This window comes from Ammodytes marinus (genome assembly GCF_949987685.1).
Source record: "Ammodytes marinus genome assembly, chromosome: 3".
NCBI classification, from domain to species: domain Eukaryota; kingdom Metazoa; phylum Chordata; class Actinopteri; order Uranoscopiformes; family Ammodytidae; genus Ammodytes; species Ammodytes marinus.
Window position 1 is genome coordinate 29,918,860 of NC_137232.1, and position 13,460 is coordinate 29,932,319.

The 13,460-nt window shown below is 40.6% G+C and overlaps 2 protein-coding genes across 3 annotated transcripts in view; both read right to left on the reverse strand.

The window, feature by feature from the left end:
* Positions 1 to 260: 260 nt before the first annotated feature.
* Positions 261 to 6,030, reverse strand: LOC307248444 (transmembrane protease serine 2-like; the record flags this gene model as incomplete). Its single annotated transcript, XM_080024841.1, has 11 exons — positions 261 to 278; positions 685 to 837; positions 1,531 to 1,673; positions 2,207 to 2,308; positions 2,700 to 2,872; positions 3,047 to 3,191; positions 3,591 to 3,634; positions 3,740 to 3,850; positions 4,266 to 4,395; positions 5,678 to 5,791; positions 5,940 to 6,030. 11 exons carry the CDS (start codon positions 6,028 to 6,030, stop codon positions 261 to 263), a joined length of 1,224 nt encoding a protein of 407 aa, XP_079880967.1.
* A 1,938-nt stretch (positions 6,031 to 7,968) lies between these two features.
* The window catches only part of atm (ATM serine/threonine kinase), a 33,407-nt gene continuing 27,915 nt past the window's right edge, over positions 7,969 to 13,460 (reverse strand). For both annotated transcript variants that reach the window (XM_080025087.1, XM_080025088.1), the window contains 11 exons: positions 13,228 to 13,366; positions 12,967 to 13,049; positions 12,480 to 12,620; positions 11,667 to 11,783; positions 11,382 to 11,531; positions 10,593 to 10,758; positions 10,345 to 10,431; positions 10,038 to 10,152; positions 9,635 to 9,698; positions 9,346 to 9,488; positions 7,969 to 8,997 (listed from right to left, as the gene is read on the reverse strand). In XM_080025087.1, coding sequence (XP_079881213.1) covers positions 8,817 to 8,997; positions 9,346 to 9,488; positions 9,635 to 9,698; positions 10,038 to 10,152; positions 10,345 to 10,431; positions 10,593 to 10,758; positions 11,382 to 11,531; positions 11,667 to 11,783; positions 12,480 to 12,620; positions 12,967 to 13,049; positions 13,228 to 13,366 — 1,386 coding nt within the window. In that variant the 3' untranslated portion in view covers positions 7,969 to 8,816. The remainder of the gene's footprint in view (positions 8,998 to 9,345; positions 9,489 to 9,634; positions 9,699 to 10,037; positions 10,153 to 10,344; positions 10,432 to 10,592; positions 10,759 to 11,381; positions 11,532 to 11,666; positions 11,784 to 12,479; positions 12,621 to 12,966; positions 13,050 to 13,227; positions 13,367 to 13,460) is intronic.

Below are 13,460 nucleotides of genomic sequence, written 5' to 3' on the forward strand. Positions count from 1 at the left end.
TTACAGACTAAAATAAAGAATTTATGTATAAAACACATTTTATAAAATGATATGAAAACATTGTTAATTGCAGCTTTTTGCGTACATTTGCAAAACCAAAGCTTGCATTGACAGTGATGTACATATTAAAGATACAGAGCAGTAATACGTAGAAAATAAGTTAAGTTGGTGATACAGGTATTGTTGAGGCGTTGATTTAAAAAAAGTTAGGTCTGCCCACTCGTAAACACAAACATAGATATGTCTTCTGTGGTCTTTCATCAGTCGTCTTGATGCTTCTGTGAACAGAACACAATTAAAAATATGTTCTTATTGTGAAAACATAATTTCTGTTTTGTAAATGCTAAAACAAATCACGAACGTAGCATGTACTATTTCAGACAAGTACAGTTGAACACAAACTTTTAGGGGGACTCTTTAATCACTACACCATGAGCGCCCTCATCTAACTTGGCTTATTTTGTTTTGAAATACACCAACAACTAATCATAATGCAGCTCACTAGTTCTCTGTCAATCGTGAATTGTTTCAGTTATCTGTAGCCTCACAAGAATTACGACTTGGAGCACCAGGCAGATATCAATTCTTACTGTATTTGCTGATGAAATCAAATGCTACCAATTCATACACAATATGGCTGATGTTTAAGTTCCTTTACAAGTCATATATGTCCTTGGTGTTTACCCTCATCTGATGGTAGATCCAGTCCAGGAAATAGGTAACGTTGCCATAAACGCCTGGTTTGTTCTGGTCGCTGCAGCGTTCACCCCAAATTCTGTCCCCTACCAGCCACCATACTCCATCCTTCAGGGACACCAGAGGGCCTCCGCTAACAGACTGAGAAAGAGTGAAGCACAAAACTCAGTCAACTACACAACGCCCACATTCAAGATGAAGGGCCCCACAGAGATTAGAATGTCTACTTTGGTGAAAGTTAAACTCTACAGTATACGCTATTTGTTGAGTTTGAGGAGCATTTTGGGTCTTTGGAGCCAGCTGCAAACTAGGCGCTCCAAAACTTTCCAGTCATTGTTGAGTGGACTGTGTAACTGGATTGTTGTTAGTCACACAGTGCAACGGTTTGTTTAAAGCTAGCCTATTACCATGTACAGGGACACAGTGCGGCTCTTGTTTGATTATGCCTCAAAGCGACTTACATAAGAGCATGGAAATGCTTCAAATTCTTTCAAGAACAGGAACTATTTTTACATGGTGAGAAAATCTGGACTGTACCAGAAAATATGTCATTATGAAGACTGTTTGAGTTTTTGTTGCTACTTACACTTATTGCCCTGAGTACTATACTGGAATATCTACTAAAAGGATCCATTTGCAGTTAATGCTTAAAACATTTGAACCCCGGCTTTAAGCTGTGATCCCATCTGATATTTAAAATACAATACAATGTTTTCTTACATGGGTGCGTATAATATCAATTCACACATATTTCATGTGGTTTCAGTATTTAAATTAAAAAGACATTTCAGAGAAAAAAAGACTGTGTGGGTGTGTGTGACTGTTTAGTCTTACATGGCACACATTGGTTGGAGCCTCCAGCCCTCTGACACATAGCATGTCCTGTGATATCCTGCCAGTGTAAACAGCTGACGTGTTGCACTCTGCGGTATCTATGAGAGACACCTGAGCCTTCATCAGGTACGGAGAGTCGGACTCTGTCAAACGACAAGACATTCAAAGTCATTTTAAGTTATTTGGTGATAGGCAAATCACTATAGCCAATAAAATAAGTCAATGAGTGCCATCCAGTGGTGTCAAGCGCACACACAGGCACATGTTGTCTCAGGTCAGTTTTGGGGACTTTCCATAGAGTTACATTCATTTCCTGGAGACTCACCATAACCATGACTAGTGCTTGCCCTAAACCTAACCATTACCTTAACCACTGACCCACAAATCAGAGTTTTACCAATTAAAAATTAAGTAACATTAAGTCAGAAAGGCACGCACACACACACACACACACACACACACACACACACACACACACACACACACACACACACACACACACACACACACACACACACACACACACACACACACACACACACACACACACACACAGTAGCAGAGAGCAGTGGAAACTTTATTTAAACTTTTAAGTCCTGCGAAGGTAAATCTTTATGTTGCATTTTCTGATTTCACAGAAAGTTTTGTCGCTCAATTCCAAACATAACTCACTCACCTCTGTTTGCTGTGTGATCAAATCGTGTTATCCAGGCCTTCTGAGGAGCGGTTATGTTTTGACCAATGTTTGGGAGGCACACAGGTCCCACAGTACTGGAGGCTACAAAAAAAAACATATTGTTATGAGTCTGCAAAAGGAAAACAATAAAATAAAGGTTATATTACATGATTACAGCATCTGGAAACAGAGGCATCTATTGGCAGGGTTTCATAGGCCTTTAAAGGACAATATACACTCATTTGCCAACAATTCATCCCTTCATGAAGTTATAGTGCTAGGTTTTTTTAAATTTCAGATAGGTGTTGATTCAACTGTATACCCATTTTTAATGTTTTTTTAAATAATTTTGTTCACCCCATTCAATGATGCTTAGAAAAACAAAACACCTCTTTGTATACTAGGGAATATGATTACAAATGGGATTCACTTTGCTTTTATTCTATTCATTTGATGTGTGTTTTGCATTGCGATTCAATCTGTCTATAAGCACCTGTGAAGTACAGAGGTTTAGAAAGCCTCATCAGAGCGACATCATTCCTTCGAGTGACACTGCTGAAGCCTTTGTGTGTTATGATGTGGCTGACAGAGTAAACAGGGTTAAACAGGGAGCCCAGTGGATCCACGACACCAGTATACACTTTCCAGTCCTCAGGGCTGGATACCCTGCAGGGGGAGACAAACAGCAGAGGACAGATTCAAGCTGGACCATGTCTTTGCTACATATTGTACCTCATATCTTGTTTTTTTTTAACTCTACCACGTCCAGCCAAGATTTTTAGTGTTGAAATCAGCATGCTATTTGGGTGAATCTGACCCACAATCCAGTGGGCACCTCACCTGGCCACACAGTGTGCTGCAGTGACTATCCAGTAGGGGGAGATGATGGCTCCTCCGCAGCGTTGGAAGCCGGCAACATGCAGACTGACCTGCCAGGGCCAGGACCTGGGAGAGGCACTGCTGGAGTTCGCCCCACTGCCACAATCTAAAAGGACAAAGCTGCTATCAGGCTGGACACATCTAAATGTTCTAAAAAATTCCTGTAAAATATTATTATTAGTCTTATATAAAATCTGTAAAACCACAGTCAAATTGTAAACGAATGCAGTGTAAAGGCATACTGCAAGGAGAACAGTATATTTATAAAGTGTTATAGTATAGATAGTTTTATTCAAAAAGGTAAAAAGCAATGAACAACTTCACATGTATCGAAAAATGAAACAGATAACAGGGTCTTAAATTAAATTCGAAAAATGGAAACATTTGAAGAACACAATTACTCCTGCGTACAGTTCCACCAATAACAAGAGACCAGTTGTTCCAGCATCACTGTCGTACCTTTTACCACCGCTTTACAATGCAAAGCGTAACATATTGTACTTACCAATACAACGTAATGTCACCACACTGTTCTTCGGACAGGTATTGCTGCAAAAAAAAAGCAAAACACACATTTTAAGGGGGAATTGATTGATTGATATTGTTCACTATTGATAACTTCATACTATTGTGTTTGGAACCGTCTTCACTGACCTGAGGACAAGCTGTTGCAGTATGGAGGCCTCGGGATTTAAGTCAGACTTGACTTTCAAGAATCCATCATCTGAGTCAGTCACCTGCCGGCCTGATTTAAAATATGTGCCCCTGTCAAACCACGCCATGAAAAATGTAAAAACTTCCTTTGAACCACACACAAATCCTTCAGAATATAGAAAAATAATATCCCCCTGTTTTGACATCTGGCTCATAAGAGTTCTCCAGTACTTTATATATGGAGAAAATTCAATATGAGATTTCAGGGAAAGCAAAGAAGCTTAATCAAATATGACAACCTTTGTTTGACTATATTTACAGTACTGATGGGACCTACTTGACACCTCAACTCCCTTTTATTTTTAGTTTGACATATAAACCTGTATAGTAGAGTATGCCTTGTTTATTTTTGTATTACTTTTTTCAGTGTGTTTTATGTGTGTGTATGTTTAAAACAAATTATCTATAAATACATTATTTAAAAAATTATATAGAAAAAAAAACATAAGCAGTCCAAAAATCTCACCCGCTGTGTCCTATATGCTGGCAGCTGGCTCTTCCCTGTTGATCGCTCCATCCGTGGGAACAGACACTCCTCCAGTTTTTACCCTGAGTGGAGTAGATCTGGAGCAGGAAACTGGAACCATGCAGCCTCACTGAGCAACAAGCAAGCAGCAAACACAAAATATCACCTTAAGCTATAGTGCATAACTTCTATCACCCCCAGGAGGGATTCTGAGTAATAACAACAACACTGATGGCACATCTACTGTACATGAGGTAAGCCTTCCTTGATCGCACATGGATTTATATTCCTTCTGTTGTACGTACAGGTTTTTTCTTAGCAGTATAGAATTAAGAACTGAAACATTTCTTGGGTGCTTCTTGGGATTTTTCTGAGCTCCTACAGTGCCAGTGTCGGGGTGACACCAGTTTGCCATACTGAGAAATACAGAGAGAGTGTTGTGGACCTGATAGGCTTAATCATCTTTGTGTCAACTCGTTTGGTGATGGCTTAAATGTAACCGACATTTATTTATATAAAAAAGTTAAGCATTGTAGCTTTAAATGTGCTCTCAGGAACTTTCAGTTTATTTTATTTTTTTTTTTTTTTAAGATTTTTTTTTGGCATTTTTATGCTTTATTGATAGTGTAGAGACAGAGTTGAAATGGGGCAGAGAGGAGAGTGACATGCAGAGAACGACCGCGGGCTGGAATCGAACCCGGGTCCGCTGCTGGCCGAGGCCCATGGGGGGGACGCCCTACCAACTGAGCTAAGGGCGCCCCGAACTTTCAGTTTTTGTTCATTCTTGCACCCCCTTTGGATAAAAGCGGTAGTGTTTTTACTACGCCAGCTGTAGTTCCTGGGTGAGCGTACCCATGACAAAGGCATGAAGAAAAAATAAATACAAATATTATTCTTTGCACTGATGGTCTCGTTTGCTGCTACATGTAATTTATGATTATCAGAGGAAAAGTTAAGACAGGAATATTTTGGGGCGACCGTGGCTCAGGTGGTTAAGCGGGTTGGCCAACGATCAAAGGGTTGGCGGTTCGATCCCCGCTCTGCCACCTGTGTCATGGTTGTTGTGTCCTTGGGCAAGACACTTCACCCACCTTGCCTCATGTGAATGTGTATGACTGCTGTATGTTTGAGGTGGTGGTCGGAGGGGCCGTAGGCGCTGAATAGCAGCCACGCTTCCGTCAGTCTGCCCCAGGGCAGCTGTGGCTACTATGGTAGTTTACCACCACCAGTATGACTGTGTGTGAATGAATGGAACCTGGAACCCTGTAAAGCGTCTTTGAGTGCCTTGAAAAGCGCTATATAAATCCAATCCATCATTATTATTATTAAAAGTTCCTCGTAGCATCTTTAATGTAACTTTAAAGATGCTCTTTTCAGCTGTAAAAGATGTGCAGAGTACTTTGGCTATTTACCGCACTTGTCTTCATCCTGGCCCGCTGGACAGTCCTTCACTCCATCACACCACTGGGACTCCCACACACAGCTCCCATCACCACAGTTCATCCCGTGCATGCAGGGAGAGGAGACTGGGAGGACATGACAGAGAAGAGAAGGATATAATTGTGACCACACTGCACAACTTAATTTACGTTCTGCATGAGGGATGTAATAGCATATGAGCATATAAATGAATACTGTATATACTGTATAGCATATACAGAGCAGGATACTCACAGTAATAACCGAGGAGGACTCCCACCACCAGTAGGAGGAACAGCAGGGAGATCACAGCAGCCACAGTATACTTAACACACTTCCGTTTCATATCTGACAGGACCAAACACACACACACACACACACACAGGTTGACAAGAAACTAATTTACTCAGTGCACCCACTGGTAATGTATCATATTTGCTACAGGGTTTTTGGAGACCTTTATGTTATCAACATGATCAAGATTTCCCTTAGAAACCTGCAATTTCACACTTCTGTTTGGTGTATTTTATGTGTAGTAGTGGGCTTTTGAATGACCTATCCAAAATGGCTGCCTTTATGTAGTGACGGCAGGTTTTGCCATCCTGCCATCTTCAAATTTTCAAAAAGGTTCCAGTTACATTTATATTGTTATAGTTATAATTAGGAAAATGTAATGTATTGGAGTATAATAACTGATAATAATTTCATATTCTCATTTAAATGAAAATAGTGTTAAAAATGATAAAATATGATGCTTTTGGGAAAATATGATAATATATCTGTAAACCCCTCATTCATCATTGTATTGCATTTCCTGTTGCAATATGAATGTCTACACTAAATACAGTGCCAACTACACGGTGATGATTATTTAATTAAACTAATTAACTAATATATATTAGTTTCCAGTTTGAAGAGGGAAAAAATTAAAATTTATGTTCCAAATGCAATGAAAAATATATATTTTTGTTCTAAAAATATAACGAGTTATTAATTGCCAAATCTTTTATTTTTGATTGCCTACCTTTTTCATATGAAATTGTTCAGTATATGTTCAAGTATACATTTATGACAGCGTGTCAAACCATTGACATGTTAATGCATATATAGCCTGCAAGTAATCTTCCCTTGAGAAGAACTCTTATTCAAAGACTTCACAGAGTCCTCGTTTTAACAGTTCTATCATAATTACTTCAACAGCATTTAGTGAATGGACTGAAGAGGTGACTGGGGACTATACCTTTGTGTTTGAGAAGAGAGTGGTCCATCTCAGGTGGAGGTCTTGGGCCCAGATGATGAACATACTGAGGCTGGACATCTGATCGGCTGGGCGCTGGAAGTTTCCAAACACCTGTTTCCAGATACTGTCAGGGGAGCAGAAGGGATGAGAATTATTCTTCCATAGTCTGGCTGCTTGAAGTGATGGTCATTTCAGAATCTTTTTCTTTTGTTCCTTGTAAAGTGGTTTAAATGTTATAGATAAAATGTTCACAAAAATGCTTAAAATATATGAGCTAAATTAAGAGATAAATAAAAAAAATCAGATTGTCCAGCATTTACAAAAACAAAATCACACACATTTTATTTACTCACACTTAAATTAAAATGCATAAAGGAGCTACTCCATTTAGATATGCATTTCTAATTTAATTTGTTCTTCAAACTGAATTTAAATGTAAATGAAAACTTACCGGATTGGTGGTCATTTTCTGTTCAACCAACTTAACTGATGGATGCAGTGGGATAATTTCCTCAGATAATTCAAACATCAATCTTGCACCTAAATGTTCTCATCAACATTGGTGTCCACTCCCAAGAGTAACTGAAGCCAAAAGGAGAGATTTCACAGCTCTGCTATGTAAAAGGAAAAAACCCAAAATCTCTCACTCTCCCAATTGTCCTGCTCTGCTCTCTGCATCCAACACTGATGATGGAATAAAAGAGTTTGTATGATTGACGGGAGGGGCCACTCCTCACAGTTCACTGGAATGGGTTTGAAGTGCTCCCCCTGAGCACACAACAGGACACAATAAGGACTGAGACCTCGTACAAACACCCCCATAGAGTGTTATCTATTGAGCTGTTGGCGAGGGGAGTGACTACACAATGGAAAGTTACACAACATGAACTGTACACAGGCCAAAACACATTTAAGTCTATGATTAGCAGACATTACCAAGAGCGCAATTATATATCTGTATAAATTATTTTATTCTGGTAATGTACAATTCTGATGGGAACGAAGATACAATTTAAAAAAAAAAACATTTATTTAATTGCACAACCATTGTGTTAAAACGCAGCATTTTGTTACAGAACGGGCAAGAAATACAACGTGGAAGAAAGTCGCTGTTTTGAATAAAAGAAACATGTACACACACTATGAATATTTCTGAATGGCCCTATATACACTCTATAAGCTTTACATAGCATGGCATAATATTCAGTAATTTAATACTAAAAGAAAAAGAGCGGTACAGCCGCAAAAACAAACAGTTGGAACTTTAACAAACTATGCCAGCTAAAGTTTTAAATTACATATCAAGTGCAGTTTCTTCAAAGGCATACATTCATAAAACACGTATTCATGGTAGAGAGTTCTAGGTATTCATTGCCGATAATCAATCATTTCGTACCTCAGTCAACCGTCTGAAAACAATCAATTCCCTAAAACCGAGCTTACATTCTTCTTTAGAAATAAAATATCAATCACAGATTACTGCAGAAAAAGAATAGGGTTGATCTTATGGGTTTGTTTTCGTATAAAATGCATTTTGCAAAACATTTGACTATATGTTCTGTTAAAGTGCAACGGTTAGCAGAAAAAATTATCATTTAAGAAAGGAAGATTGGTTGTTGACTCTTAAACTCTTTTGCATAGTGACCGTCCACTTAAACAATGTGGGGATACTATGCCTTCAACAGTGAACAAGAGCAGCAATATTTCTGTTGGGCAAACATCTGAACTGTTCAAAAAGTTTCTACTTCTTAAAAAGGGGGTTCCTCTGGCACAAAACAAAGACCAAGGAAAGTGCCTTTTACCATGCATATCATAGAGTTGTAGACAAAGGAACACATGTCCTTTACTTTACACTTTTGCCTGAAGTGTACCTTCTCCCAGGGGGCTACACCCTACACCCAGGCCTGCCAGCCAGGGAAGAGCCTGCTGAGGTTTTTGGGGTCCATGGCTTGTTGGATGAGGAGGTTGACCTGCCCCCCCACACTGAGCACCGTGCCCTCCTCCACACCTTTCAGCTTCTCCTGCAGCCTCAGCAGCACCCGCTCAGCCACCTTGTTGTAGCTCTGACTGTCACTGCAGGAGGAAAGAGTTTACCGTGGTGAGACAATAGGAGCTACACGTGAGACCAAAACTGTTGCATAAAAACACTGACATTTAAAGTTGTACTACATAAACACGTAATACATTTTTCGATTTCACTGTACTTCCTGAGTGCCTGCGTGATTCTGACGCAAATGTAAGGAGGTCACAACAGAAAAAAAGAGTATTTAAAGAAGAAGAAGTCCAGTCAAGTCACAGTCAAATTTAAGTGGAATGCTTATTGTTATTGTGAAAAAAAATCTCACATAGAACAGCTTTAAGGATAAAAAACAGTTACATTACATTAAAACGGTTTGGAGGAACAGTTACACACACACACACCTGGATTTACGGTGGTTGTCGATGTCCTCTCCCCCCATAGTGGAGCCAAGCGTTGCGTTGAGCTCCTGCTGTTCATCGTGCTGCAGGTAGAAGGCCTTCAAGGGGTTCATGGTCCAGTCGAACAAAGGGTCATACAGTAGCACCTGAACACAACATTAACAAACAATGCACACCCACACACACACACACACACACACACACACACACAGTCAATGCTTAAACAAGAGTTGAAAGAAGAGCAGTGAAGAGGTGTTTGTGTGTGTGTGTGTGTGTTGTTCCATAATATTACCTCTACAATAGTCAGAACGGCTTCTTGGGAGCTCCTCATCACCTCAATAGTCTTCTCACAACATCTGACCCGAGAGGAAAGGTGAATGTGATGTTTAGCAGCCCATCAAACACTGAAAACTCTTAACAATCTTTTGTTCCTTTTTATATTAGCTTTTACGTTGCTGTATTTGCATAGACCTGTTTAAGGTTCCGTGGTGACATGAATATAAAATAGTGGCTGAAGTGCAGGACATTGATCTTAAAATGCATAGTTACGTTTTGGAAAACAGTCAGAAGATAACTATGTGCTTTTGAAGCTCATTTCTAACTCGATTTGGTGCTAATGGGATTCTAAATTTTCCTGACAACCGTAATGGAAAGAAAAAACATGTGCATAGGCTCCCCCCCCCCCCCCCCCTCACCTCCTGAAAACTCCCTCCACTCCAGTGATGCCCATGCCGTCCACAATGTCTCGGGACAGTCTGAAGGGGACGGTCTCCGGGGTGGGGAGGATCTTCCCTTGCTCAAAGGCCACGCCTAAAGGAGCCAGAAGCATGAAGAGCAAATGTTATAGGGACGTATGATGTCTAGAGATGTCTGAAAGAGTACATGTCATGTCAAATCAGTTTTTCTAGATGCAGAATAGGTCTCAAGAAGGCTTCATGTCGCTCAATATCAGCAAGTTCAATGCCATACTTAAGAAAAATAATACATGTACTATAATCTTACCTAAATCAATGTGCACCAGCTCAGCGGTCTGCTCATCGATCAGAATGTTCTGGATGTGTCTGTCACCCAGGCCCACAATGTAACCAACTGCAGGCACAAAAAAAACAGAAAAGTTTGGGGTACATTAAAAAGAATTAAAAAGCCAACGATTATGATTTCTATTCTCCAAGATTTGTCATTTAGTTTGTCAAAATTAAATGTAAAAATAGTTCATGGAAAAGGGGTGAACATTAAGTAGTGTCCGTTACCTATAGAGGAGGTGGCCACACTGCGAGTGTAGGCCAGCCGTTTCTCCATCCACACGGCGGGGTCCAGGAAACGCTCCATGCAGAAATACCTGAAGACGGGCCTGAAGTTCTTACACACCTCGCTGTAGGCCTGCAGCTTCTCATCAAACGCCAGCCTCTGAGCCTCCTGCATCCACAGAGGATTACAGGGACAGCTTTTTATTAGTGACTCTTTTAGACATATACAGTTCAGACTTAATCAGCACCAGTAACTCTGTATTACTGACTGTGCTGTATCTTTTCCCGCAAAAGGTCCCTGAGCCTTGTTTCAACTCAGCAGAACAGTTTGGTTTGGTGCAGTATGGTTCGGTACGGAACAGGTAACCCTAGATCTGGCTTGCGTTTCCATTGCCGACTTGGTAGGCTAAGGTATATGCTGGATCGAGATACATAAGAATGGTGATATAATAGCAGCAGGACACAGTGTAGCCCACCAATAATTTAAGTGAAGGAGGAGGAAAACGCAACATAGTAAAGATAAACACGAGATTCAAAACACAAGATTCTTCACTGTTTCAGAGGTGACTATACACACACAGCGGTTTCTCTCTCCCACAGAAATGACGATTCTGTTGACCAATCAACGGACGGCTTGACGGAAGGGTGACCAAAAGAGGTACGTTTTTTGTAACCCTTCCTACATTTTGGTAGTGGAAACGCATATTTTTTTGGGCCTTACCGTACCAAACCTAACTACCGCTCAGTGGAAAATGAGGCTTATGTGAGGAGTGGACTATGCCTGAACAGTACCATCATCTTCTTGCGGCAGGCTAGGTTGGTGGCGTCCTGGGGTCTGAAGCGTTTGTGGGCTCCTTTGTTGGGATCCACCAGAAACTCCCCGATGGGCACCGTGCCAGAGCACCACTCCAACACGCCACTGCGCTGAGAGAACGGCACCACCTAGGAGAGAAGTACCAGTGAGATACAAAGGAGGCCATGCAAATGTACGGGACGCAAACATCAAAGGACACATGCAACAAAACACCTGATTTGTGATATTCTTTGAAATAATGAGCTCAAAATAAGGCATGTCACCTTGTATCGTCTGATGTTGAGCTTCCTCTTGCGAGTGTCCGTGTTGCGCTGCAGCAGCATGGAGCACATGCTGAAGACCTGCTGCATCACTGCATCCTGCCGCAGGTCGTCCTGACCCTGTGCAAACATTTTTAACCAACACATTTTTTTTTTTTTTTTACTAACAGTCTTTCAGTGCAAGGAAAAGTGTCTTATCCTGTCATAATATGTCTGTTATCCAAATTTGTGTTGATAGAGTATTACCATCAATTATTCAAGCTTATAAAATCTTATTGTCATACTTCTCAGAGGTTAATTCACAGTAGGTTAATGATTGGAGAACATTTTTTTATTTCAGCATGACTCAACCCTCAACCCGAGTGTCTATGTGGTGAATGATTAGCTATAAAGTGGCTGACAAGTGTTCCTGCAAACACAAACATGCATTCAAATGCACACACACACAATAACAAACACACACGCACACACACACTGAAGAATGTCCTCCCAACAAAAAAAGGTGAGAAAGCAGGTTTGTAATCTAACAAAACTTATATTTGTTCTGGTACAAAAAAACAGATTAATTATTACCAACAGTCTAACTGAAAAAGAAAAGAACTGAAGGGCCAGTCACTTTAATCACACATGACAGCGGCTTTGGCTTCAAAGAGAGGTGGATTTGTTTAGGTCGGGAATATAGGCACACTTATCTGACAGAAAGAAAAAGTGTCTTTGCATATGTTTGCTAAAATAAACCAGGGAATCAAAGGCAAGCAAATAACACTTGAAAAAGACGTGACGACATGAGACTCACATTCCCATAGAGTCACCCACCTTGACCAGTTGTCTCCTGCTCTGACCGTCGGAGCCCACACAGTCGATGATCTTGGGCAGGTTGACTCCTCCAGCCAGGTGATACTGCGGTTTGAAGCCTTTGATAGTCACCAGGTTGTCATAGCAACCGGAGGGATCCACCTTTTTTTGCACAATGAAAGAACACACATGTTAAAGAGGTGAATGGTAAATGTTTCAGTGTGGAAATGTGGTCTCGTTAGTGGATCCAAACCTGGTCTGCAGGAGTTTTTGTGTTGAGCAGTGTTGTTGTATCACACACGAGACAGGGAACACAATGACCCAAAAGTGAAGTTACATTTTACATTTTGTGTTTCCTGTACTTATTAACCTTTAACCCAATGATGCCTGATGCTGCGCGACAGACAGGAGATACATGTTGCGTTGCGCAGCATCAGGCATCAATGGGTTAATGCAAAAAAAAAAAAAAAAGTGCTAGTGAAAGTTGAGGAGTTCCATCATTTTTCACCTTGATCTCCATTGTGGGGATGGTGACCTCATCCAGGTCTTTGATTTGCATGATGGGCTGGTCAGCAGGGATGGGAATAGCCTCTGTAATAAAACAAAGACAACAAATTTGACCGAGCTGCTCGACAAACTAACTGCCTAAATATGCAGAATCAGTATAATGTGTAAATTTCTCGACATTTCGAAGATGGACCTCCTCAAATCCTTGAAATGCCTACTGTTGTACTTGCTAACGTATGTCAATTTGCTTTGGACTACTCACTCTTCTCAGTCTTGTGCCTGCTGGCGTCCATATAAGCCAGAGTGATGTAGGCATCGCACAGACGCTCGATCCCCCGGATCATATTGCCTCTTTTCTTCCTGATGGAACTAATGATCTTCTTGGCCACATCTGAACGCTCCTGTACGAGATGAAAAATAAAAATAAACAAACATTGCTTGTAAAAACAGAACCACACTGTTTAACCCATTGATGACTATGGCAGTCTAAGATGC